This window comes from Danio rerio, chromosome 11, assembly GCF_049306965.1.
Source record: "Danio rerio strain Tuebingen ecotype United States chromosome 11, GRCz12tu, whole genome shotgun sequence".
Lineage (NCBI taxonomy): Eukaryota > Metazoa > Chordata > Actinopteri > Cypriniformes > Danionidae > Danio > Danio rerio.
Window position 1 is genome coordinate 38,568,640 of NC_133186.1, and position 27,304 is coordinate 38,595,943.

General features: G+C 36.3%; 1 protein-coding gene and 1 long non-coding RNA gene across 5 annotated transcripts in view; both read left to right on the plus strand.

Moving 5' to 3' along the window:
• grm2b (glutamate receptor, metabotropic 2b) overlaps nt 1–27,304 on the plus strand; it is a 58,436-nt gene that overhangs the window by 12,530 nt on the left and 18,602 nt on the right. For 3 of the 4 annotated variants that reach the window (XR_012386841.1, XM_005172912.6, XM_005172914.6), the window contains 2 exons: nt 7,032–7,108; nt 9,424–9,934. Coding sequence is in view for 3 of the 4 variants with exons in the window: in XM_005172912.6 (XP_005172969.1) it covers nt 9,467–9,934 (468 nt within the window). In the remaining variant the exon portion in view is untranslated. 4 annotated transcript variants of the gene reach the window in all.
• Nucleotides 11,994–13,976, plus strand: LOC137490427 (uncharacterized). Its single transcript, XR_011009887.2, has 3 exons — nt 11,994–12,091; nt 12,690–12,737; nt 13,589–13,976. It is a non-coding gene; the product is annotated as an uncharacterized lncRNA (long non-coding RNA).

The window sequence follows — 27,304 nt, forward strand, 5'->3', positions numbered from 1 at the left end:
TTGCTTGTTCTCCCCATGTTGGCTTGGGTTTCCTTCGGGTGCTCCGGTTTCCCCCACAAGTCCAAAGACATGCGCTATAGGTGAATTGGGTACGCTAAATTGGATGTTTCCCAGTGATGGGTTGCATCTGGAAGGGCATTCGCTGCGTAAAACATATGCTGGTTAAGTTGGCAGTTCAATCCGCTGTGGCAACCCCTGATTAATGAAGTAACTGGGTCGAAAAGAAAACTATTGTTATATTTGAATATGTAAATGAGGCAATAAATATGCACTCATTTGCATGCATTTTTTAGCACAAAACAGCATAAAGTCTGGTTAAACATCTGTGTTGAATTATTTTGACATATTAATCTCAAGGAGTCTCTTTTTATTACATAATACTGCGAACAATTAAAAAAGACAATAAAATGTAAAAAAAAAAAATCCATATCCCTCAGTATAAACCATCAGAATATACACAGAAAAAATGAAATAATCCAAAGGTAATGACAACATATGTTTTTATGTTACTTAAACATATTTTAATAAGTTAACACACATACGCCAAAGTGGAATTTATATAAGTTGATGTGACTTGTAAAGCAAATTTGATTCAGGTTAAAATTTAAAGCAGTAGACATTTTTACAGTATAGATTAATCTGTGTAGGTATTTAAGAGCTACTAAATTAGAGATTTATAGCTCAGTTCAAACCTGCAGAAAATATTCAAAAATATTCAGGCACAATATGATAATAATTACACACTCAAATGTGTTTTTCGGATTTTTTCTTTACATCAGACTGAAAAAAAAATATTCATGAAAAACCAGACTGCCCAAAATCTCAAAATGAACACATGAATAATAATATAGTCTCGCCTTAAACACTTGAGTAAATGCTCATTATTAGAGTGAGACTATTGTGTTACTGATGTTGATTATGATGATGCAGCGCTCCATTACCTTGACTCTTCTCTCTTGTCCGGTGAACAGAGGGTGTCCATCGCCTCCATCTGTTCCACAGAAGAGGGAAAAACCACGATTAGCTTTTAATGTCATTTAAATGTCTTTGTAGTTTAGTTTTTGGTAAAAGCTCCAGCTGCACTGCAACAAATGCTTTTCTTACTTGGATTGTTTTTCTTTTCTAGTCCAAATATTTAACAATTCCTAAATCCAGAAGCATTTTCTAGACAAGCAAAAACTATTGTCTTGTTTTAAGAAATAATATGCCAAAATGAAGTGAGTTTTTCCTTAAAACAAGTTAAATAATCCGCCAATAGGGAAAGCAAAGTAATCTGCTGTTTCCTTTTAATATAAGATTATTTAGCTTACCCCATTGGTGGATTATTCATTTTTAAAAACTTAATTTTGACATATTATTTCTGAAAATGGTTTCTGGAAAATGCGTCTTGATTTTAGAATTTGTAGATATTTGGACTAGAAACAAGACAAAAAAAAAGTAAGAAAGGCATTTTTAATGTGTGCTATTGGTGAAATTTAGAAACTTGAGACAGTAGCTTAGCTTTATCTGGTTTAGTTTGGGGACTGAAAGACTCATTTTTAATAGGTAAAGAACAGCTAAAAATAAGGTATCAGACTGATTCCCCACAAAGATTACAATCACAGTTAATACATTTATTTGGCAAAGAAAATTACAATGCTAAATTTCTCTATAGGGTGGCACGGTGGCTCAGTGGTTAGCACTGTAGCCTCACAGCAAGAAGGTCGCTGGTTCAAGTCCCGCCTGGGTCAGTTGGCATTTCTGTGTAGAGTTTGCATGTTTTCACAAACCAGATAACTTTTACCGCGTTAAAAAGTAGCGTAATGTTAAGTGTAAATTTTTTGTTTAAAGGAACGAAACAGTTTTGTGGTTTTAGTTAATTATAATAAACTTGCAATAAACCCTTAAATTATCAATCAATTCTTTAACATTTAAATTATCAATCAATTCTAAAACACTTAAATTATCAGTCAATACTTTCCGTACCAACTGTACATTTATAAGCATCTTTTTTTTTTTTGGGTTGTTTGTTTAATATTTTTGTAAATTAATTAATTAATTTATAATTTATTCAGGTTATTACATGTAACCATAAAATACTTTGTTAGCTGAATATATATATATATATATATATATATATATATATATATATATATATATATATATATATATATATATATATATATATATATATATATATATATATATATATATATATATTTATTTATTTATATGAATGTTTATAAAACAATTATAGGAATTTTGATATAGTATTAACTTTAAAAACTGATTAATAAAAATGTAAAATAACAAACTAAAATAGTTTCAAGAGTTCACACTTAGATATTGCTTGATAATACTAGCAGGTTTGGCTTGCTGTCCCGGGACAGAATCCTGAGCTAGGAGATAATTTAGCCCAGGGCTCCCCTCCTGGTCAATGAGCATGTAAGGGGGTCTGAGATCAGGACAATCTCGAGAGCTCCCCCTGGTAAATAAGGAAAGGAGGAGATGGGGTGGATAGGGGGATTCTTCAAAAGACGAAAATGAGGGAGAAAGGTTAGTCGGACTGTTTATAGTGAGTTTGGAGCAATCCGATTGGCTTACTAATGATTACAGATGAGACACCAGCAGCGATCAATCATATCACGGGCTCCTCTCCAAATGAGTTTGTGAAACTTCATTTTATAAAACTAATAAAAAAGACAACAACACAACAAAAAGCCTTAAACGTAATCAAAATAAAACATTTCAAAAATGTCAAATATTCATACTGTAATCATATTCAAACTGTTAATAAAAACTACTAATTCCCTCAATCTCAATCGTACTAAAACAACACTGGTTTCATATTTACATATCAGTAATCAGCACAATTTGGAGCATCGGCTGGGTCAGTTGGCATTTCTGTGTGGAGTTTGTATGTTCTCCCTGTGTTCATGTGGGATTCCTCCGGGTGCTCTGGTTTCCCCCACAGTCCAAAGACATGTGCTATAGGTGAATAGGGTAAGTTAAATTGGCCGTAGTTTTTTTATGTAAATGAGAGTATATGGGTGTTTCCCAGTGATGGGTTGCAGATGGAAGGGCATCCGCTGCGTAAAACATATGCTGGATAGGTTGGCGGCTCATTCTGCTATGGCAACCCAGCCTGATCTCACGAGAAAACGTAAGTATTTTACGTTTTGGCAGTTTAGTGGCAATTTCAGTCGTAAGAAAATGTACGATTTTAAAAAGGAGGCGTGGCACCTAACCCCACCCCTAAACCCAACCGTCATTGGGGGATACGCAAATCGTACTAAAATGTATGAATTAGATCGTACGAATTTGTACGAATTAGCCACTAAATGAAAAAGTTACGAATTGCCGTGAGATTGTGTTGGGCAACCCCCTGATTAATAAAGGGACTAAGCCGAAAAGAAAATGAATGAATGAATGAATGAATGAATGAATGAATGAATGAATGAATGAATGAATGAATGAATAAGGGCGTCACGGTGGTGCAGTGGGTAGCACCATCACCTCACAGCAAGAAGGTTGCTGGTTCGAGCCCCGGCTGAGTCAGATGGCATGTCTGTGTGGAGTCTGCATGTTCTCCCCATGTTGGCGTGGGTTTACCCCACAGTCGAAAGACCTGCGCTATAGGTGAATTGGGTAAGCTAAATTGGCTGTAGTGTAAGTGTGTGAATGCAAGAGTGTATGGGTGTTTCCCAGTGTTGGGTTGCAGCTGGAAGGGCATTCGCTGTGTAAAACATATGCTGGATAAGTTGCAGGTTCATTCCACTGTGGCGACCCCTGATTAATAAAGAGACTGAGCTGAAAAGAAAATGAATACATGAATGAATGACAAAAAGAACAAAAGATTCAATTCCTCCAACAGTTGTATAGACACACTTGTGAAGAACAGATGCCTACATTATATAGAATACATTTTATATCAAGCCTCGACATTACCGGGAATTACCTTTACTGACTCGCTCTGATCCCTCGGTTTAATCCACCTATGATAAAAGATCTGGTATTAATTATGATACATGTACACATCTTTATCACACTGTCGCATCACCCAAAACCACCCACTTTTCTTGTTTCCATGGTAACATAAGTTAAGGAAGAGCAAGCTAATAAACAAGACGCTGCTTTATTACGAACAAGAAAAGAGAAGGAAACCCCAGGAACAAACATACATTACTTTAAATTAAATCTCTCATGGCATATTTGAAAAGTTATAAATTGAAGTATCTGCATCTAGAGACTCGTCAAAGCATTCAAATGAGCAAATAAAACACTGTACTGTAGTATTAGATCTGTTTTGCATTGCAGTTGATGCTTTTATATACTGCAATTAAGGTAAACTCGCTAGTGACTCATTTAGAAAACTGATTTCACAATCAAACTGCATTTGAGAGAAGCTCATTCATTGCTATTCCTTCAGCTTAGGCCCTTATTTATCAGGGGTCACCACAGCAGAATGAACCACCAACTATTCCAGCCACGATTTATCCAGTTCACTTATACAGCATGTCTATTGAACTGTGGGGAAAACCGGAGCACCCGAAGCACACGGGGAGACCATGCAAACTCCACACAGAAATGCCAACTGGCCCAGCTGGGACTTGAACCAGCAACCTTCTTGCTATGAGGCAACCACTGAGCCACCGTGCCGCCCCAGAAACTTATGTTAGATTTTATAAATAGGTGCCGGCTAAGATAAGCATCAGTATTGCGATCACTCATTTTTCCAAACCCTTAACCTTTCAATTTGGCAAGTACAATAACCTGCCTCCGCCATATGTGCTACAGTAGGAAATTATAGCAAATCGTGCTGCTTACTGAGGCCATGTGGGCTGTTAATCTATAAAAGAGACTTACAAATACTGTAAGTGATGATTGATGAACATATAAAAAAAAATCCTCATACCTACACTGAATGATGAAGTAATATTAGGGCAGGACTGGTAAGCCAACACAAAGAATCAATCCATGATGAAGGCTTATATTTCCTGAGAAAATATCAAATCTAATTAATAAACTTGTTCATTTTTTTTTTCATTTGTTTGTTCATTCATTTTCCTTCAGCTTAGTGTCTTCATTCATCAGGTGTCGCCACAGTGGAATGAACCACCAACTTATCCTGTGTTTTACACAGCGGATGGCCTACCAGCTACAAACAAGTACTGGGAAACACCCATACACACTGATTCACACACACACTCATACACGAGGGCCACTTTAGTTTATTCAATTGACCTATAGCACATGTCTTTGGACTTGTGGGGGAAACCAGAGCACCTGGAGGAAAACCCCACAAGAACACAGGGAGAACATGCAGACTCCACACAGAAATACCAACTGACCTAGCCAGGACTCGAACCAGCAACCTTCTAGCTGTGAGGCGACATCGCTACCCACTGTGCCACCGCATCGCCCTATTCAAGTCCCTGCTGGGTCAGTTGGCATTTCTGTGTTGAGTTTACATGTTCTCCCTGTGTTGGTGTGGGTTTCCTCCGGGTGCTCCGGTTTCCCCCACAGTCCAAAGACATGCGCTATAGGTAAATTGAATAAGCTAAAATTGTCCATAGTGTATGAGTGTGTGCATGAATTAGTGTGTATGGGTGTTTCCCAGTGATGGGTTGCAGCTGGAAAGGGCATACACTGTGTAAAACACAGGATAAGTTGGGGGTTCATTCCACTGTGGTGACCACAGATCAGGGACTAAGGAACTAAGCCAAAAAGAAAATGAATGAATGAATGAATGAATGAATAAATGCAAACTTTTATTTTGGATGCCAACTGACAGCAATAGTATTAAATGTATTTAAATACCTTACAGACAAATCAGTAAAACCTAGTGGTTTGAAGGACACTGTTGCAAAGAATAAGGGGTTAGATGACAATTAACGAGTATTTGGGAGCTAAATTTATTCCCGTATAAACTGCTGTTACACTAAATTACACCATGTCTTCTATAAATCATGTTAGAATTGTATCATAGTCATTAAGATTTTCACATATAAAAAACTATTACACTTTACTACACCTCCACACTCTCCTCATAAATTAAACTCCCCATAAACACTGCATTATTAATTTATTATTTGTACAATTAAAGTTGCTAATATTAATAGCTCTACTTTCCAATAGTTCATCTTGAAATTTACATACCCACTGTACATATACATTTGTAATTATGTTCATATCTATCTGCATACCTCTGATTAGCAACCTGTACATATATTCATTAATTGTAAATCTCCATTCACAGTTAATGCAACCTGTATATAATGTTCACAGTACATCCATTTCTAAATATCACCATAGTTTTTCTATAATTACAGCCATTGCACTTCTGGTTAGACCTTAACTGCATTTCGTTTTCTTGTACATGTAATAAAGTTGAATCTAATTTAATCTACTATTTTGATGCATGAAAACATTTGATAGTAGTCTAAAGATATACATGATAAACATGAAAAAACTGTCACTGATAAACTGATAAACTGTCTCTAAACTGGAAAAGACTCTTAAAACCGCACACCATCTTAAAAAAAAAAGTGTAATGCAAGAAAAACCCATAATAATCTTACTGTAGACAAGCAGAAGGGAAAGTCTGGCAAGTGTGAATAGAGATGAAAGCTGTATCATCTGTGTGAAATATAGTCGCCGAAGACTCCTATCAGCTGAAATTATTTATCGTTTCATCTTTTCATCCTCTTCCCTCAGGTTGTAATTTGTCATAACTTAAAAGATGATATCCATCACCTTTGACACGCGGAGAAAATTACGTAGTCACTGGGAGTTATTGATGTATGTGAATTAATGAAGCTAGAAAACAGAGCCTCACCTCTGAAATGTTGAGTTCAATCAGGATGAATAACTATCTAGACATGAACCGCCTCCTCATTGCCACCACAAAAACCTTATGCAAATTCAATGTCTTATGTAATACGTGACTCCGTGCATTTGTGTTATCAGATGTATTAATCAGTGTTTTTCATTTCCGGGGTTTTTTATGTTGCATTTCGAGCTCGACGATTTGTGATTGTTTTTTTTATCAGATGCAGAGAAGATATCAAGATGTGTCCAGAATCAGCAGAAGACCTAATTAATATCTCGAACAAGTAAACCACATCAGGTGAGTTACGGCAAGACACTGCAGTCAAAATAATCTGTCAATATTGAGACAGCTGAAAGTGACATTTAATGAATTAACTTGCTTAATTAGGTTAACTAGGCAGGTTTGGGTAATTAGGCAAGTTATTGTATAACAATGGTTTGTTCTGTAGACCAGTGAAAAAATATAGCTTAAAGGAGCTAATAATTTTAACCCTAAAATGGTGTTTAAAAAATTAAAACTGCTTTTATTGTAGCCGAAAAAATATCAGAATATTTCTCCATCAAAAAAAATATTATCAGACATACTGTGGAAAAAATCGCCGTTAACCTATGCTCAAAGTTGGGTTGGGTGCTGGGTCTATTCTACGCAAGCAATGATGACTTTCACCTTGATATTTTAGCGCATATGTATACCTGACCGGTGAGCCGTCTGACGGTGTCCTTCTGAATCAAATCAGCAGGATGCCTGACTTTAACTGCAGTTCGGCAGTTTCACTTTAACTCATGAACATTTCATTCATGCCCCTGTCACAAACTGGAGACGCAAGTAAGGACTGGTGAGAGTGTTATGGAATTTATTAACGCACGCCAAAAGGAAAGAAAAAAACTTCCGCATTTCGCAATGTGTGATTTTGTGTTTGTGTGCGGTTCTTTACTGACAGCTGCATGTGTTGAGCTTGTCAGAAAATATGGTGAAAAGTCCTACATGACGGTAATAGTTTGATTGCGGTGTTTACTTCAATAATGCCACTAATATATGCATACTCCACATGTCTTAATTTCATTTCTGTTTAGTTCAGTTATGATTTTAGTTGGATTAAGGTGATTACAAATCTTATTGAACATCATTTATTTTCATCACCAATTATCATAGTAGAACAGTTTCTCAAGCAGTTTGTGATGCATTTTGAAAACAGGAGATGAGCCCCTGGTCTAATGCGCCACCTGGCTTGAGAAACCCGTTCTCAAAGACTTATTATTTGTGTAGCACACATATTCTGAATGCCTTTGGTAGAATTCAAATGAGCCATTTTTATCTAGATTAATTCAGAGATTAATCTAGATTTAAAAAATAATAATAATCAATGCCCACCTATAATATATATATATATATATATATATATATATATATATATATATATATATATATATATATATATAGCAATAAATGTCGAGTTCAGCAGCTCTTGCATACACCAAACTTCGGTTTTATTCATATCTGTATTTTAAAGGTGTTAACAGAAGGATTAGTTCATGCATGATTTGCTTGCTTATATAATATTATTTTATTCTCAATATTTATATTCCATTTTCTGCATTATGGAATGATGAAAATAGATTTCCAGCATTCCCTCTGTAAAAACATATGACTAATATGTCTAAAAAAACTGAACCCAAATGAAATGTATACAAGTTATTATTATTATTATTATTATTATTATTATTATTATTATTATTATTAAGATTTATTTTTGGCCTATTTTGCCTTTATTGGATAGGACAATAATCAGACAGTAAAGTGGGAAAGAGAGGTTGAGATAGCGTTGGGAAATGTCCTCGAGCCATGATTCAAAATCGGGATGCCCTGAAGTGCTACAGCACCATATGTCGGCACACTAACCACTAGGCTTTTGCGCCGACTGTAAACGAATTATGCATGTGTAACGAGATGTTTACATATTTAAATATAATATTATAAAAAATATTTTATCCATACAAATGTTTGCCATTCTTAAAGGTGCCATAAATTTCAAAATCTGGATATACCTAGGCATAGACGGATTATACATTTATTCAGCGCCACCAGAACTGCCATAAGTTCTATTTAACTGTTATGTTAACGTGTATATTGTGAAGTTTGCAAAGTATGTTTGTATACTGATCTCTCAGCTCTTTTTTCTGGAGTAAAAGGATGCCAAATAAAGTTCAAACACTCATCTGTTTGACATTAATAACTTTTTATATGTGTTAAAAACACAAAATACTAAAAAAACAAAACTCTGATACATGTCTGTCTGCCCCTTTTGTTGAGTAAAATGATCATTTAGCCTATATTCCATTCAAAAACACTTCAAACCCAGGAGCAAACTTTCATTTCATTCACTAACTCACTCCTTCTAGCTAAAATAAACCTCTCCACTACTTCAGCTGAAAATATTGTGACTTAAGAACAAATCTACTCAATTTGATAAAAAAATAATTTGACAAATGAAGTATGATTGTTTTGCAAATATTTCAGTGTATCGTGGTGTGTGTGTGAGGGAGAGAGAGAGATAGAGAGAGAGAGGAAGAAGTGTAGTACTAACATTTAATTTTTTCTCTATTCACCTCCAGTGTCTTACCTAAAAGAGCACTCTCACCTCTCATACACCCCAACATGGCTGGAGTCGCACCCATCCTCCTGTTCCTGTTAATCCCTGTGGCCCAAACGACCCCCAGATACGCTCCACCGCTGGCCGGATCCAAGCGGGAGATCATAATAGACGGAGACCTGGTAATCGGAGGCCTGTTTCCGGTGCACGAGAAGGGAAAAGGGACCGAGGACTGTGGTAAAATTAATGAAGAGCGGGGGATCCAGAGATTGGAGGCCATGTTGCTTGCGCTGGATGAAATTAACCAAGACAACCGTATCTTGCCCGGCTTGAAATTGGGAGCCCATATACTGGACACCTGCTCGAAAGACACGTATGCACTGGAGCAGTCGCTGGCGTTCGTGAGGGCGTCTCTCACTAAAGTGCATCAGCCAGGCTTCATCTGTCCAGACGGGTCAAATCCTGTGCCGGATGAACTGCCGCTGGCCATTTCTGGAGTGATCGGAGGATCGTATAGTGATGTTTCTATACAGGTAAGGTAAACACTAAACACAAAGCGTATCATTTTCATATTGATTCATTCAGTTCAAGTACTAAAATGACTAAAAGGAAATCTAATAAAAATGACAAGTTAAACTTCCAAAACTTTCATTTTTGCTATTTTCATGACAGTGATTGACCAGAAACAGAAATGCCTGTCTACTTGTTTTTTTAAAGGGGTGGTCCAGATTGTCTTAAGACTTGATTGTGTTTATGGGGTGCAAATTAGTGTGTGCTTATGCTTTATTTGTTAATAATCACCCTATTATTTCACATATCTTACCATAATTTTCTACTATTACTCTGCTAATATAAAAATAACTATCATATTTTCTGGTTCATCCAAAGGCCTGCCCTCAACCGGCTCTGTTTGGTCAGCTAACCTAATTAACCTATATGTATCTTGTTGTTGTCCCCCGAACTTCACTATGTGAACTCTGTAAAAGTCGGTCGCTGCGTCCGAAAATGCTTAGTAGGTACTGGATTATAAGTAGGTATGAATGTAAGCAGTATGAATGAAACTTGAATGTACTACATCCACCATTTTGCATGTGACCTACACGTGATCAGTTGTATCGCTTCACTCCCATTCATAAATTCTCTTGCTGTGCATCATCAGATACACACTTCAGAATCTAGCCAGAAGTAGTAAGTCATTCGGGTACTTATCGCATACTGTTTTTTGAATTTTGAAGTTTGTTGCATGTTTATCCCTGCGATGCTGTCAGGGGCAATACAGCAAAGCTGTTTGTGTGCAGCAAGCGTTTTTATCGGAAGATCAGTAGGAGAATAGGAGAATGGCGTACGTTGTCTTTTATCAGGAGTTCGTTCACAATAAGACAAATCGCCTGGCTGCTGTGTTTGCCTAAATCTTCTAGATTACCAACAGGGCTAATGGTTAAAATAGACAGGGCAAGAGACCTGCTGCACTAAGTCTGCATTCAGACCCGGGGATTGAGGGAAAAGCCCTTATTTATAGTGTTTATATAAACACGATTATCTTCATAATGATAGAAATTGTGGTTATCTGTATATGAAAAAAACGAATAACAAATGTAGCAGGACATTAAATTACTGTTTATTTCTTTGCATTTTAACTTTGTAAACTATAAAATCATGCGTCTCCTCACGGTTTGTGTCTCATTTTGTGAGCTGACAGACAACAGTTGTTCACTCCCCTCCTTCTCCCCTGCTGGCCACGCCCACTCCTGCCCTTTGCTCGCGGAGCTCCACCCTAAACCGAAAGTGAGGGGTGTCATGGCCCTTTAAGCTGTATTGAAGTGTCTTGAAAAAAATGTAGTCAAGTATTATTTACTGTCATCATGGCAAAGATAAAATAAATCAGTTATTAGAGATGAGTTATTAAAACGATTATGTTTAGAAATGTGTTGAATAAAAAATGTCTCTCCGTAAACAGAAATTGGGGAAAAAATAAACAGGGGGGCAAATAATTCAGAGGGGCTATTAACTCTCACTTCAATTGTATATGTCATGATGTTTATGATTTCTTTTTATTCAGTACAGCATAAAACATAATTTTTAGCTTAAACCATTTACATAAAGTGCAAATCAACAACTAAATAAACATATTTAGGCATAAAAAATACCTGTGTATTAAAAAATACCAATACAATGCCTGTGTGCCGGTAGCCATTGACTTGCAGGACCACAGTTTTAACTATAAAATGTTCAAATGTTCTACTGAGAGAATAAAGTCACCTACATCTTGTATTTCAGGTGAACTGTCCCTTTAAAAACACTGTAAAAAGTGCTACACTCACAAAGTTGGTTCTATCTACTTTAAATAAATGCAATCTAGTTAATTTTATTTGTTTTATACCAAAAAAATAAAATTTGCTTCCTCTTTACTTAAAATATATCAGTTTTTATATAACTGTATATTTTGAATAAAACTAATGCAATTTATTTGAGTAGATTTTTGTATGTGGTTATTGTGTAGAATAAATGTTATAAAAGTGAGTTGACACAGACAATTTATTAGAGCAGCTGTCGATGTGGACAGGTGTTCATAAAACGTGATTTTAATAGTTTGGCGTGACTCCTTTTTCATTGCCCGGGATTTAGCAGGCAGACGCAGCTTCTGCAATGGTCGACATTAACTGCTCCCAGCAGCGGATCTGATTAACACGGTAAGTTGCAAATTTAGCCGAATGATAATTGTAAAGTCATGCAAAACTGCTGTCTTCGCTAGGCAGGTGAGGTTTTAGCTTTGTAAATTGTACTGTAGCCTCAGGTATGTTAACAGTTAGACTGCTCTCACATGGAAAGCTAAATTGGCTTACGCTGACCAACGCTAGTTTATGCTAACGATTAAAAGTGATATTATTGAGAAAAAATAGTGAAAGTAGTTTTAAAACACTTAGTAGGTATAACTAACGTTGCAGAACCGATTAACAAGGTCACTGGTGGGCGGTCGGGGTGTGGGGGTTCAGTTTGTTAGCGCTAACTTAGCTAAAGTTAGCTCACCTAAGTTATAGCAGCACATTAAGGATGGATATTAAATGCAGAAACGTATGCAACAGTTAAGTAGTTTGTGTTTAACGTAAGAGAAAGTATAACTTAAAGTTTGTGTTTTAGAGATTTAGTCCATAAGTTTTTTAATGCTGCATAGTGAATAAATTACAGATTTACAATTTATTTTAACTTAAATTACATTTACTACTGATGTTTACAGAACCATTTAAATTGTATGCACCTCATTCTAAAATGCATGTTCTTGGTCTTTAGATACCAAAGTGATTTTGTTACCTGTGGATCTTCAAACTTCACATCCAGGTAAGAAAAACATTAGATACAATTACAGCTATAATTATTTGCAGGTAAGTAAAACATGGGTAAAATTGCAAACAATAGTGGGCTCCATAGAATTAACTTACATTTGATATCTGAAGATTTTTTTATGTGTGCAACAGTAAAAACAGTATAAAAATATTCTAATGCAGTTTCTTATTATCTGTCAGTCTTTCAATAAAGCTAACTGATAACACTGAATCACTGAACTGTCATTTGCCAGTCACATTAAATTTGAAGAAAGTCAATTAAATGTAGCTTTAGCAAAAATTTAATGTAAACCTTAATGTAATGTGTAAAATGTCAATGTATTTATTTATTTATTTAATAAAATTTGTATTATGACGTGCAAAGTTTGGTGAAAAATGAAGATGACAATTAAATTATAGAATTTGTATTCTATAATTTTCATATAGCCATTTTCAAACAGTTTTAATATCTAAATTACATACACATTCTTATGCTTTATAAGTTGTCAAAATAAACAAAAAATGTAATACCTAAATTTTAACAATTCTTTGATTGACAGGAAACCACAATGACATGCACTGTTACACTGAGTAAAATCACAGTTTTCTTTAAAATTTGATAACTAAAAACACCTGGAATAATGTAATTACACAACCTCTATAACCTTTTTTTATTTTTTAAATAGAAGTTAGGTAATTTTAACTAAGGTAATTTTTAACTGATAAACTAAGGTGTTTCATCCATGCATCATTCTCACTGGACTTTTGTAACTTCACTTGTAGTTATTTTCTATTTAGTATTTAGCTATTTAATGTTGTTTGGTAGCAACCACCTGAACTCCTGTTTCTTTTTGTCTCTACCAATAGAGTTGTGAGGAATCAGAGGTGCATGCGGCTGCCCACGGGAAAAATTTGCCATCAGCCCAACACAGTTTGGATTATCATAGGACTGTCAGAGGTTTGCCAAACCTGTCAAATGCATGATGGCTCCTGTTTGGACTTACCGATGTCCTCGACTTCAAGTATCCATCAAAACTGTATACATTTGAGATATATTAGAGACTCTTTGTGGGACTGGACATTATGCATCCTAAATCTTCATCAAAATATGCAAATCTCCTCACTGAGTTGCCTTGGATGATTTCTCAATAGGATCTGGTATTATTAATGTTTTTATTTATGTATTGTGTACGTGTAGCCACATTAATGGCCTATTTTGTAGTCACTATTAAAAGGAACATCGATTGATATTGAATACATGTTATGGTCTTTAATCCATCTTCCCATTCTTATTTAATTGTTATTGACAGGAAAGTCTGTTTATCTGTTTTTACTAGTGTATATTGTGCTTACAATATAGAAACGAAGATTTATTTTCTGAGGTTACAGCCAGAAGTCAATTAAATTCGTTTTAAATGACATATGCATGGTTAATTTTATTTAGATCATTAAGTTCATAATACTTAATTAAAACGAGTACAGTCAACATATAGCAATGTATAAGTAAGTTAAGTTTAACAAAAAAAGTAAGTTTATCTGATTTGAGTAATTTTAAAAATATTAGTTGGCTCAACTTAATTTTATTGCATTTGTTTTAAGCAATGTTTTAGTGTTTAAAATACTTAAAAAAGGCTGGAAGTTGAATCAACCTAAAACGTCCGATGCAACCACTTGCCTCACTTTTTATAAGTTAGATCTAAGTAACATTTTTTACAGTGAATGCTTGTTTTATGCAACTGGCTGCAATCTTGTTTTTTTCACAGATCCATGCCTCTTGCAGTGTAATTTCAGTTCACTGAACTCTGAAAGGTGGCTGCTACGCCCCTGCACTACATTTGGTTCACTTTGTTGTCTGAATAAGCCCAGACTATCATTAATACCCTTTCTCGACTTCCCACAGGGTTATTTGCATTCTCACTCACAGACATGAATTTGAAATATGAGCAGAATGTGTTATCATAGCAGTAAGCATAACACACAGAGGGACGCACTTCTGACCGCGTCTCTTTTTTATATACATTACACTCAAATCCTCCTTATCAAACCACAGCAACATATACATCCGCCCATTGCTCCGTCAGCACAATACAAACTGACCTCCTCCTGAGCGAAGCACCCAGAGACTGTGAATCTACAGCTTGTTAATTATGGTTCTTTGCCTTTAGGCAGTGATTAGCATGAGACGACTGAGTGCTAATTGCCCTACACTCACGCTTTATACGGTCGGAATTGTGGCTTAATTGTTGTATCATCTGTGCTGGAATTTACATTGCTAACCACAATACACATGCTGGAGACATCAAAACTTGCACTATGACATTTTTTTGGTGCAGTTTTTGTTGAAAACGGTGTATTCATGTACCCTTAAAGGTGCTGTTTGTAAGTTCTTGACTCTTCTAAAGCATAAAAAAGCTATAATATGTTTGCAGATAGTTTCCCAATACCAGGTTGCGGCTCGAAGGGCATCCGCTACATAAAACATATACTAGAATAGTTGGCGGTTCATTCCACTGTGGCGATCCCTGATAAATAAGGGACCAAGCTGAAGAAAAATGAATGAATGAATGTTTACAGATTTTTAAGAAACATGCTAAGTGAACATACTTGTTTATCTCCCAGTTTACCCAATTATATTTCGTCACCTGGGTTGCCTTGGTGGAAAACATTGTGTTTCGTTTCAGTCATGAAGGCTGTCTCGGTGTACCTAAGCATGGCCTAAAATGCATTATAGCAACCTCCAAAATAAGATGCAGACCTAGTGTTATAAATATCTACAGGAGGTGGTATATAATTAGCAAATATAATAATATAATATAAATATAATATATAATATAATATAATATAAATATTACAAATATAAACATTAGCTGGGCAGCTTACATTGTAAGGCACAATTGTCAGGCACACTCACTTCTGTTGGTGTCGCCAATCTGGCAGCCTGCGTTTATGTCCAGTCACAGTTTGAATTTGGACTGCAATAGCTAGTGCAGCCACTAGTCCTGTGTACTGCACCTTTAAATGGGTGGTCCTCTTTGATATCATATTTTGAACTTTAGACAGCATCTCTGAATGTAAGACGCTCAAAGTTCAATGCAAAGAGAGGCATTGGCTTTTACAGAGTTAGCTTAGCAAAGCCTACAGCGAACAAAGTTTGTGGACTATAAAAAAATATATCTGTGTTAGTGAGATCACAAACGCTTTAGGTTACACGCATGCACCCTTCACAGCAAAAAGGGTTGGCCAGAGGCGCTGTAATGTTATAGCAGAGAAAGCTAAACTGCTGTGCAAACGCTGCTATTTCCACAGTGCTCATTCTGTTTCTGTATTTGAGCTTCCAGAGGACATGACACGAAAAGAGAAGTTCTTACAATTTAATTTTAATTATATTTTGGAGAATTATAAAAACTATATGGCTAGCATTTGACAAAGGACAGCTTCCAGAATCTCTAGCAGTTCAGTGTTGGATTCAGTTAAAATATCCTCAAAGAAGGAGCAGCTCCAACCATAATAGACGAAGCTGTGAATTGTGAGCCACAACCTGTAAGTATTTTTATATGTTAAAATCAACACAATCTCATGACAATTCGTAACTTTTTGATTTAGTGGCTAATTCGTATAAATTCGTACGATCTAATTCGTACAATTTAGTACAACTTGCTCATCCCCCAATGACGGTTGGGTTTAGGGGTGGGGTTAGGTGCCAAAATTTATTTAAGGAGGTTAAAATTTATCTGTTACAAGCACAGTCTCTAGCGTTAGCGATATGTTGTAGCAAGGACATAAACAAGGATGTAAACAACGAGAAAAGCCACTAACAATTTAGCTAAAAGTTCATATTTATCTGCCAAATCTGTCAAACTGATGTCATAAGAGGATTGTCAAAAGCAAATCAACAAATTTTAATGAAAGATTACAAGAAAAACACATAATAATTAGTGGATTAAATGTCTCATGAAATTAAACTAAAGATTTTAGATGTTAGTATCAGTATTATTGGTATTTAGAATATCTATAAGTCACACATATTTTAATCTTTACATAATCTCTGATAACAGAATCACATGACCTTTTTTAATGCACATACTGGAATTTGTTCGGTAAAAGTGTTTCCATCATAGTTTATGCGCATCCTTTCTTATCAAACAAAAGGTTTATCTTACTCAGTTTAGGTGCTTACGTTTTTTATGTGCATCTTGGCGTTTCCATCAACCGGTTTTATATGCGCATATCCAAAATGTGCATAAAAATAGGTGGATGGAAACGTAGATATTGCCAATTTTGTTTTCCAAACAATACAAAATACCTCAAATCGAAAGAATTTTAAAATAAAAACGTATTTAACACATTTATAAATATGCTATTATCAGCACCATATATAAAAAATACTAAAATAACAACATTTTCAACCCAAAAACAGCACTTATTGAAACTACAAGGTGCTAAAAATAAACACAGACATGGGCTCAAAAAATATACTGATTAAATAAATGTAAAATTATGATATTTCTGACCTTTGACATCACAATTCCCATGTTTTAAGCAACTGTCCAGATAATCCTAAGCATGTATGGCTGCAGAAATCCTGTTGATCACAGGTGTCAAACTCAGTTCCAAAAGGGCCGCAGCTCTGCACAGTTTAGTTCCAACCCTAATTAAACACACCTGATCCAACTAATTGAGTCCTTCAGGCTTGTTTGAAACCTACAGGTAAGTGTGTTGGAGCAGGGTTGGAACTAAACTGTGCAGGGCTTCGGCCCTCCAGGAATTGAGTTTGACACCCCTGCTGTAGATGAAAAGTAGAAGTAAAGTTTAACCTCACCACAACAAACAATTTGCTTATTAATAATAGAGATAATAATAAAAATATTAATAATAATAGTAATATTAATAATAATAATACTTACTTTTATAGTAAGTCGTTTATATCGAAGTTGATTTTTAGCCGCATCAAATTGATGTTTCGTATCACCTAGTTTTTATGAGGCAAGTTGTTAGCCCAACGCTCAACCCCAATCTGGACAACAAGGACCTACACTACAGACAATTTAGCTTACCAAATTTACCTACAGCACATGTTTTTGGAATGTGGGGGGAAACTGGAGCACCGGAGGAAACCAATGCAAACATGGGGAGAACATGCAAACTCCACACAGAAATGCCAACTGGCCCAGCCGGAGCTTAAACCATTGAGCTTCTTGCTGTGAGGCGACATTGCTACCCGCTGCACCACCGTGTCGCCCAATAATAATAATAATAATGCCGGTTCATTCTGCTGTGGCGATTCCAGATTAACAAAGAGACAAAGCCGAAAAGATAATGAATGAATGAATAATAATAAGAATAATTCCTTAAATTTAGGCGGGGGGGATCTCCACATTCATCATAAGCTTAATAACTTACCAAAAAAAAATAATAATAATTTTACACAAACAATACATGTTTCACATAGCAGCACACAAACACTTCAGCGGGTCACTCTTCTGAAAAGCATGCCAGAGCCAGCGACAGCAAGCTGAAGGTCTCAAAGCAGTCCTTCCAACCGTGCTAGCCCTGACAAGGCCAGCCAAAAAAAAAAAGCCCATGCCACCTGTCCAGTGCTGGGGTGAAAGAGCTTCGAGGGGTCTTCAGGCAGCCCGGAGCCTATTCATCCCAATGCTAAATGAGAGACGCTCTTGGCAAGGCAACCCAAACAAGCATGACACGACTGAACATGAATATAAAGGAGAAAACACACATGTCCTGGCTGCTCCTCGCACACCTGTTTTTCACCCATTGCCATCTGGATTGTGAGACAGAATCGGGCCCGACATATTATCATTCATCAGCTCATGTACAAAGCTTAATGTGTGTGTGTGGGTAATGGTGGCAGAGCTATATCGAGTGGCGGAGTGGGTGGCAATGGTGATGAGATTGGCAGACTACCCTGCTTGTTTTGTGAGTGACAGCTCCCTAGAGAGGGAATAAACAGAATCGTCATGGCTTTGCAACTCGCAGCGCACGTCATTGGTGATGACTTAATTATCTCATGGTTAAATTCATATTCATGATGCACATCATTGCGAGCAAACATCTCAGAAAATATGTGTTTATAATGCAGATATTAACAGAATATTTCATTGAAGAATTTCATTTCTATCATTACCGAATTAACAGAAAAAATAAAAAGACTTTAATGACTAAAGTAGAGTCAAAAAACGTACACAGGTTAAACTATTTTAGTACCTATGCAAGGTATTAAAATAGCGAACATCTTGAAAAACGTGCTCATTATGCATGGATTAAACGAATAGCTCAAAGATTCTGTCATTACCAAATCACCAAAAAATACAAGTAATTTAATGACTATAAGAGTCCAAAAACATCTACAGGCAAAACTATTTTAATACATAATAGAGGTATTAAAATAGAAAACAACTCGAAAATGTGCATATTATGCAGGTATAAAAGAATAGCTCATTGAAGAATTTTATTTCTGTCATTACCGAATCAACAACAAAAAAGAAAAACAAAATGAGTCAAAAAACATCTACAGGTAAAACTATTTTAATACCCATGCGAGGTATTAAAATAGCAAACGTGAGCAAACATTTTGGAAAACATGTTTATGATGCAGGCATTGAAAGAATAGCTCTTCGAAGAATTTAATTTCAGTCATTAACGAATCACAAAAAAATAAAAGACTTCAATGATTACAGTCACTTTTGGAGTCAAAAAACATTTACAGACTAAAGTTTTTTAATACCTACACAAGGTATTAGGAAAGCAAACATGCAAGCAAACATCTCTGAAAATTTATGATGCAGTTATTAAAAGAATATCTCATTGAAGAATTTCATGTATGTCATTACCGAATCAACGGAAAAAAAATAGAACAACTTTTGTGATTATAGTCACTTTTAAAATCGGAAACATATACGGGTTAAACTATTTTAATACCCATGTGAGGTATAAAATAGCAAACATGCAAGCAAACATTTCAGAAAATGTGCTCAGTATGCAAATAAAAGAATAGCTAATCGAAGAATTTATTTTCTGTCATTACCAAATCAACAAAATAAAAAAGACTTTAATCACTAAAGTCACTTTTAGTCAAAAAAAACATCTACAGGCAAAACTATTTTAATACATACGCAAAGTTTTAAAATAGCAAACATGTGGGCAAACATCTTGAAAAATGTGCTCATTATGCAAGCATTAAAAGAACAGCTCATCGAAGAGTTTCATTTCTGTCATTACCAAATCACTAGAGAAATAAAAAGACTGTTTTAATACCTATGCAAAGTATTAAAATAGCAAACATGCAAGCAAACATTTCGGAAAATGTGTTCATTGTGCAGAATAAAAGAACTGAATTTCTGACATTACCGAATCACCAATAAAAAAAAATTTAATAAAAAAACTTGATGACTATAGTCACTTTTAGAGTACATAAAACATTATCTGGTTAAACTATAGATAATACTTACGCAAGGTATTAATATAGCAAACGTATCTGAAGATGTGCTTATTATGCAGGTATAAAAGAATAGCTCATCGAAGAATTTTATTTCTGTCATTACCGAATCAACAACAAAAAAGAAAAACTTAAATGAGTGAAAAAACATCTACAGGTGAAACTATTTTAATACGAGGTATTAAAATAGCAAACACGTGAGCAAACATTTTGGAAAACATGTTCATTTTGCAGATATTAAAAGAATAGCTCTTCAAAGAATTTAATTTTGGTCATTAACAAATCACAAAAAATGACTTTAATGACTACTGTACAGTCACTTTTAGAGTCAAAAACATATACAGGCGAAACTATTTTAATACCTAAGCAAGGTATTAAGAAAGCAAACATGCAAGCAAACATCAAAAGACTGATGACTATAGTCACTTTTAGAGTCAAAAAAACATATACAGGCTAAACTAATTAAGCCTGTACTAACTTTAATACCTATGGAACCAGTTGTCGAGGCTTTCAAATAAAGGTAAATACATTTTAATTGTCAATTTATTTGCTTCGTAAAACCTTAAAGTATCATCACTTTCTTTTGCCGGTTTATGTTTTTTTTTTTTTACTTTCAAAGTCAAATGTTTTTGACTGATAGCCACTGATGTCCATTTTATTAATCACCAAGATTAAGCTAAGCATCTAATAAATATAAAAAGCCTTCTTTATTTTGGATGATTAGAGGGCGTGTAAATTAACTGCAAGTGTACCTTTTTGTGAAATAATTCATGAAAAAGTGTTTCAAAACTGATGCCTGTTGGTCAAAATCAGTGTACACATGCATAAAAAAAATGTACAACCCAAATTGTAATGTTGTTTGTTTTAATTAACATTAAAATAAGGCTAAAGAAAGTTTTATTGTCAATCTGTGTAATATATTTCCATACATATTAAATAACAATCTCATGCAGACCAATACTTATTATAATATATATAAAAAAAATTGTCATCGTATTAAATTTAACAATGCTTTAAATAATTTAAATCCTCTTTCTGAGAAATCAGTAAAAGCTTGAGGTTTGAAGGTTCATGGCAAAGTATAAATATTTAATATGACATTTAATTATAATTTTGGGCCAGAGGAACAGACTGTTTATTCAAAGAAAACCTCCATAAAAAATCTCTGAACTGTGAACGATTCAGTCTTACAGATTGGATATTTATTTATTAATCATTTTATCCAAATCATAAAAATGACCAGGAATAATTATTTTCATTTTGCATAATTAAAACTGATGCATTTTTCAATTTCAGCTAAATGGATTTGCAGATCATCTATGAAAAAACAGTGGACCTCTTAACTTAGCTAATGGCAAAGCGGAGATTCCATTAGGATGGTTAAACATCACTATTCAGCTACATGATAAATCCTTTGTAGTACCTGCTGTTGTCCTCCCTTATCAAGCTCTTGTATATGCATATATCATCTTTGGTTTGGACTTTATATTCTTTAGTGGTCAGAAAATTAATGTTAGTGAACACAAGTATTCTTTTACATCCGGTCCTACTGAAGAAAACCGATTTGAACCAGGAAATTCAAGTGAACCACTGGTTAAATTGTCACCCATGAAAGAAAACAAGACTCAGTGTCACGCTAACCAGCGATCGTTCTCCATAGATCGCTGGTTCCCACATAACCATGGACTACACTTCCGCCTTTTCCTGCACTACATATTCAGACATGCTCTTCACCCAGACACCCATGCTCACTCATCTAGACTGATTACACTCGCAAGTCACAACACCTGAGGACTATCAGAGACTGATTGCATTCACTACATAAGCCACACATTCACCCCTTCAGTTGGCCGAGTCTTGTTTATCTGTTGATGACACTACAAAGCGTTCTCCTTGTCTTGTATCTCCGTGTTTAGACCCTAGCCTAGATTATCCTTTTTCTCCTGTTTAGCCGCCTGCCTTCTGACCTCTTGCCTGTGTTTGACTACGATTCTGGACTGCCTTTACATACCCGTTTACACCTGTTTTGACCACTGCTAGCCTGACTTTGAATAAACCTGCATATTGGATCTTACCTCAGTTGTTTGTGTCATCTCCCCGTGGTTACACTCAGAAAGAACAAACTCAATCTTACCTTGTTAAGAGCTGTCCCTCCTCCTCAAATCTCAATGGGTATACAACAAAATAAACTTTAAAAAATTATGATGGTTTTACTTTTTTAATAAATAAATATGGTATTTAAAGAGCCATGAACCCCCACCTCCTGTCTCAGCAGGGTGTTTTCACACCTCTGGATTGAAAAAAGTCAGGAAAGTGGGTGAGTCAAGCTTTGCTAGGTGGGAGTGTCGAGTGGCAAAAGAGGTAAGGGTTTGCATAAAAAGGAGAGTTTCATTATGCACGCTCTGATTTTCACAGCGGCAACACAAAGCTCAGACGCAGGGGAGATAGACAGTGACTACGTTAATCTGGACATCAGTAATGGAATTATTTGCCTTAATCTGAATTAGACAGTAATATAATGAAGGTGTTCACATGAGTTGCTTTTTGAATGTTGCTTTCATGATCCCCCTTTACATGTTATAGCACATAATTCGGTGGGCGAGGCAGTGGCGCAGTAGGTAGTGCTGTCGCCTCACAGCAAGAAGGTCGCTGGGTCGCTGGTTCGAACCTCGGCTCAGTTGGCGTTTCTGTGTGGAGTTTGCATGTTCTCCCTGCCTTTGTGTTAGTTTCCCCCACAGTTCAAAGTCATGTGGTACAGGTGAATTGAGTAGGCTAAATTGTCCGTAGTGTATATGCGTGTGTGGATGTTTCCTAGAGATGGGTTGCGGCTGGAAGGGCATCCGCTGCGTAAAAACTTGCTGGATAAGTTGGTGGTTCATTCCGCTGTGGCGACCCCGGATTAATAAAGGGACTAAGCCGACAAGAAAATGAATAAATGAATGAGTACATAATTCGATTAACATCATTGCGTCTCCATGATATCCACGTTTCATTCTTAATTTGTGGACTTTAACTGTAGTTCAGCACTTTCACTTTTATTCGGGAACATTTCATGCATGCCCCCATGATAAAGAGATAATGGATGTGAGTATGAACTGCTGGAAGACCCTCCCCATTTCTTGTTAGATGCAGAGAATAGTGTCAAACAGTCGTGTGTGTATAGACTATCCTGTCACAAAATGCGACAAAAATCCTACATGACATGTTTGCATTCGGAGAGCAGCATTTGCAGATCTTTCACTCCATAATATTGTAGTGATATTAACTTACTGTAAGCTTAGTAACTTAATAATTTTGACTAAGGTATGTCTTTAAAAACTTGTAACCGCAGCTCAATGTCTGTTTTCATGTCCGATCGCACATATTAAAAATGCAGAAAACAGTTTGCTGAGATTTTTCCTGAATGCGAGACATTTGGAGAGTTTGGCACATATTGAGGAATGCATTTGATAATGCCAGCCAATCAATAGCCACTGTGCTCCTTTCATCTCCAACACATTTTCTCTCCCCCACAAGGTGACAGAATATATTATCATATTTCTCCAGCACAAAAAGAGCTTGTGTGTGTGTGTGTGTGTGAGTGCAGAATTATAAATAATAATGACATGCATTAAAAATCGGTGACAAAACGCTCTCCTTTGGCACTGTGTGGTATTAGGAGGGAGCATTGTCAAACGATTTCATGCTTGCGTGTCTGTGAAGGTGTAGTTATTTGCCAGGAATCAGTGTTGCTTGGTGTTTCTAGATTAATAACGCCGCGTGCCATCCTTAGACTGAGTGTGTGTGTGAGTCTCAAGGTCACTCATATGGAGATCTCCACTGTGGTCCGAGCCTCTGGAAATGTTAATAGGTTATAACTGCATGTGGTGTTCTTGAGATGCCAAAACAACACACAAATAAGGCTTATAATTAATGCCACATAAATGCCAGATCATTTGCATTCTCATTTAACAACGGAATTACTTTATATTTAACATTTAGCATTGAAAAAACCCAAACCTTGTTTATTTGTGGCGTTTGTGATTCACGCTTTTACCGTGTTGTGAAGACACCGTTTGGCTGTGTAGTATACTCGGTGAGGAAGTGTCCTGGGAAAAAAGCAGATGGTGTTGTTATGTTAGTAGGAGGCTGGGAAAGCTGGGGAAGGGCTTTCGCAGTCACAGATCATCACTTGACCCTGTTTAGCCTTTCATTTGGGTGTGCGGCTTTCATTCAGGACGCGGTCAGATGCTTATTCAGTCTTTCACAGCCTTCAGAACAGACGCAGCTTTGTTTTTGACCAGGCTTTCACATCCGATTATGCTCCGTTCAGTGTGTTAAAACTGAGAGGTTCATGTAAGGAACAAGTACATTATGGACTGCTTTATTTGATTGTGGAAAATAATAATAATAATAATAATACCTTTTATTTATAGGCGGCTTTCAAAGCACTCATGGACACCTTACAATACGTCACAGGCACATTATAAAAACAAGACAGAAGAGTAGTAAGTGAAGTTTCTTAAACTAATTTCGAGAGGAGCACGTGATAGGATTGACTACAGCTGATCCCTATCACTAATCACCAACTAGCCAATCGGATCACTCTAAATTCAATATAAATATCCAGCATAAACTTCATTACTTATCTTCGTTTTGGAAACCCCCCCATCTATCCCTTCTCCCTCCTCCTCAGTTCTCTGTTCGGGCGACACGATGGCTAGCACTGTTGCCCCACAGCAAGGAGGTCGTTGGTTCAAACACTAGCTGAGCCAAACGACACTCTCTTTGCGGAGTTTGCATGTTCTCCCCGTGTTCGCGTGGGTTTTCCCTGGGTGCTCGGGTTTCCTCACACACTCAAAAAAAAACATGCAAAAAAAAAAAGTTAAAGTCACAAGCACTTACTACAAACTAGCGCAGTTAGCGGTCTATTCTTGGGAAGTTATCGAGAACTACCTGATCTCATATCCCTCCAAATGCTTATTGATCAGGAGGGAGGCTGCGAGTTCAGGGTTCTCTCCCAGGACAACATGTCAAACTTGCTTAAATAGTCAAGCATTTTCTAAGTGTGAACTCTTGAAACATGATATTAATCCAGAAAGTCAATAAAAGCAATCCTAAACAGAAAGGTTTTAACCTGGGATTTAAAATTGGACATAGAGTCCACCTGACGAATATCTAACAAAAGAGAATTCCATAACTGTGGTGCTATGCAGCTAAAAGCCCTGCCACTAAATGATTTCATCTTAAAGTTTGGAACTGACAACAGTTCAGCCGCAGAAGATCTCAGTGAGCGCCGAGGAGTGTCCCAGTAAAGTAGATCAGAGAGGTAATCGGGTGCAATGTTGTGAAGAGCTTTTAACGTTAATAAAAGAATTTTATATTGTACACGATAAAGAACAGAAAGCCAGTGCAAGTAATAGAGAATTGAAGTTGGATTAAGTGTAACCTGTGAATTCGGTTAAGAGGGATACCATATGGAAGGGGAATTGCAATAATCGATCCTTGATGTAACCAGAGCATGTACAAGCACTTCAGTACTTTGTTGCGATAGTGAAGGGCGAAGTCTTGCAATGTTACGCAAGTGAAAAAAGGCAGATCGTGAAATATTACTAATATGCGAATTAAACGAAAGCATACCATACAGTATAACCCCAAGAATTATTGATGGATAGAGTAAAGGATTGAGCTTTGGAAAGAACAGATTTAGAGATTACAACTTATAACACACACAATAAAACACACATTTTGCAAACTACACAAAACAAGGCAACAATTTTAATTACGCTTAAATGTTATGAACTGGAGGAAGAAGAAACTGGTCCATGTGAACTGTAAAAGTGACAAAGTCCCATACATAATCTTCCTTAAATGACAAACGGCCATCAAATGTCACGTTACAGCGTAGGTTATTGTATCAATCATCAGAAAACGATAGGAACAAACAGCACATGGTTGGCTATCCGCTTGTTAAGTGTGACGTCAAGCTGAGCGGCTTCTGGGTCCAAGCTCTCAATTCAACTGAATGGGGAGATTCATGAAATGGTAATAATAAACGTTTACAAAGCGATTTAATACTTTCGAAAGTCACGATCGCAATATATATGTCCATGCCTAATATCCGATGGCCAGTTGTTTTATAAATTGTTAAAATTTTGGTATTTGTTATGCAGCAAGCCCAGAGATTGTTGTGTACACTATGAATTTATGTAAAATTAACTTTAATGTATGATAGGAATAAAACGTGATCATAAACGAATGATTTCTCCACTCAAATGAATGGCGGCTTGGACCCGGAAACAGTATACATACGTCACAAACACGTCACCACTTAACAAGCGGATACTGTGGTGTTGTTGTGAAAATTAACTTTAACCCTTTATTCCCTGCAGCCGAATCTCCATTTGTCAGTGATCGCCATCTTCAAGTTATGATCAGTCCCGTGATCCCCCACGCTGCTCTACTGTCTGACGGGAAAGGCACTTTCACATTTGACCAAATCTGTAACATATTTGGTGATGTACCGTGTCGACATCAACGCGTTCAAGCAAAAGATCCAAACCCAACTTGATTCAATTATTCAACTCTGAGTTCACTATTTAGTTAAAGAATCAATCGTTTTAGACAGTAAAACTACCCTATCCTTTCATGGGATCATACTTTTTGTTGTCAGATTTTTTAGCTTCAGTCTAGGTGGAATCAATGCAATACCAATGTCACTTACTGCTGCCTTTTGCAGTCTTGCCGGAACTGTATGTCATTATGATTTGCAGCAAATCCCATCCAGGCAGGTCTCTCAGAATGGGAAAGCAGCAAGGTCTGTGTCTCCATGTTCCGCTGCCTGGGTCTAGGGCAGAAATACTCACACTAGAGTCCGCTCAGGTGGTCCCTGTCAAATGCTTCAGTGGGATTCTGACAGTTTCTGCTTCCTGAAAAAAAAAGAAAGAAGAGCGTGTTGATGGGCATCTGGAATATCAACATCTGCTGGAGCTTCTGAAGCTTGAGGTGTTGATGACCGCATCAGATTTTCCAGACAGCTCACACATATTAACACAGCTCATTTAAATACACATTTTTCTAATTTTACAATGTGTTGGTAGTGTGCTTACAAAAAGACCATCTCACAATTCTGCGTTATTTTCGAACAATTC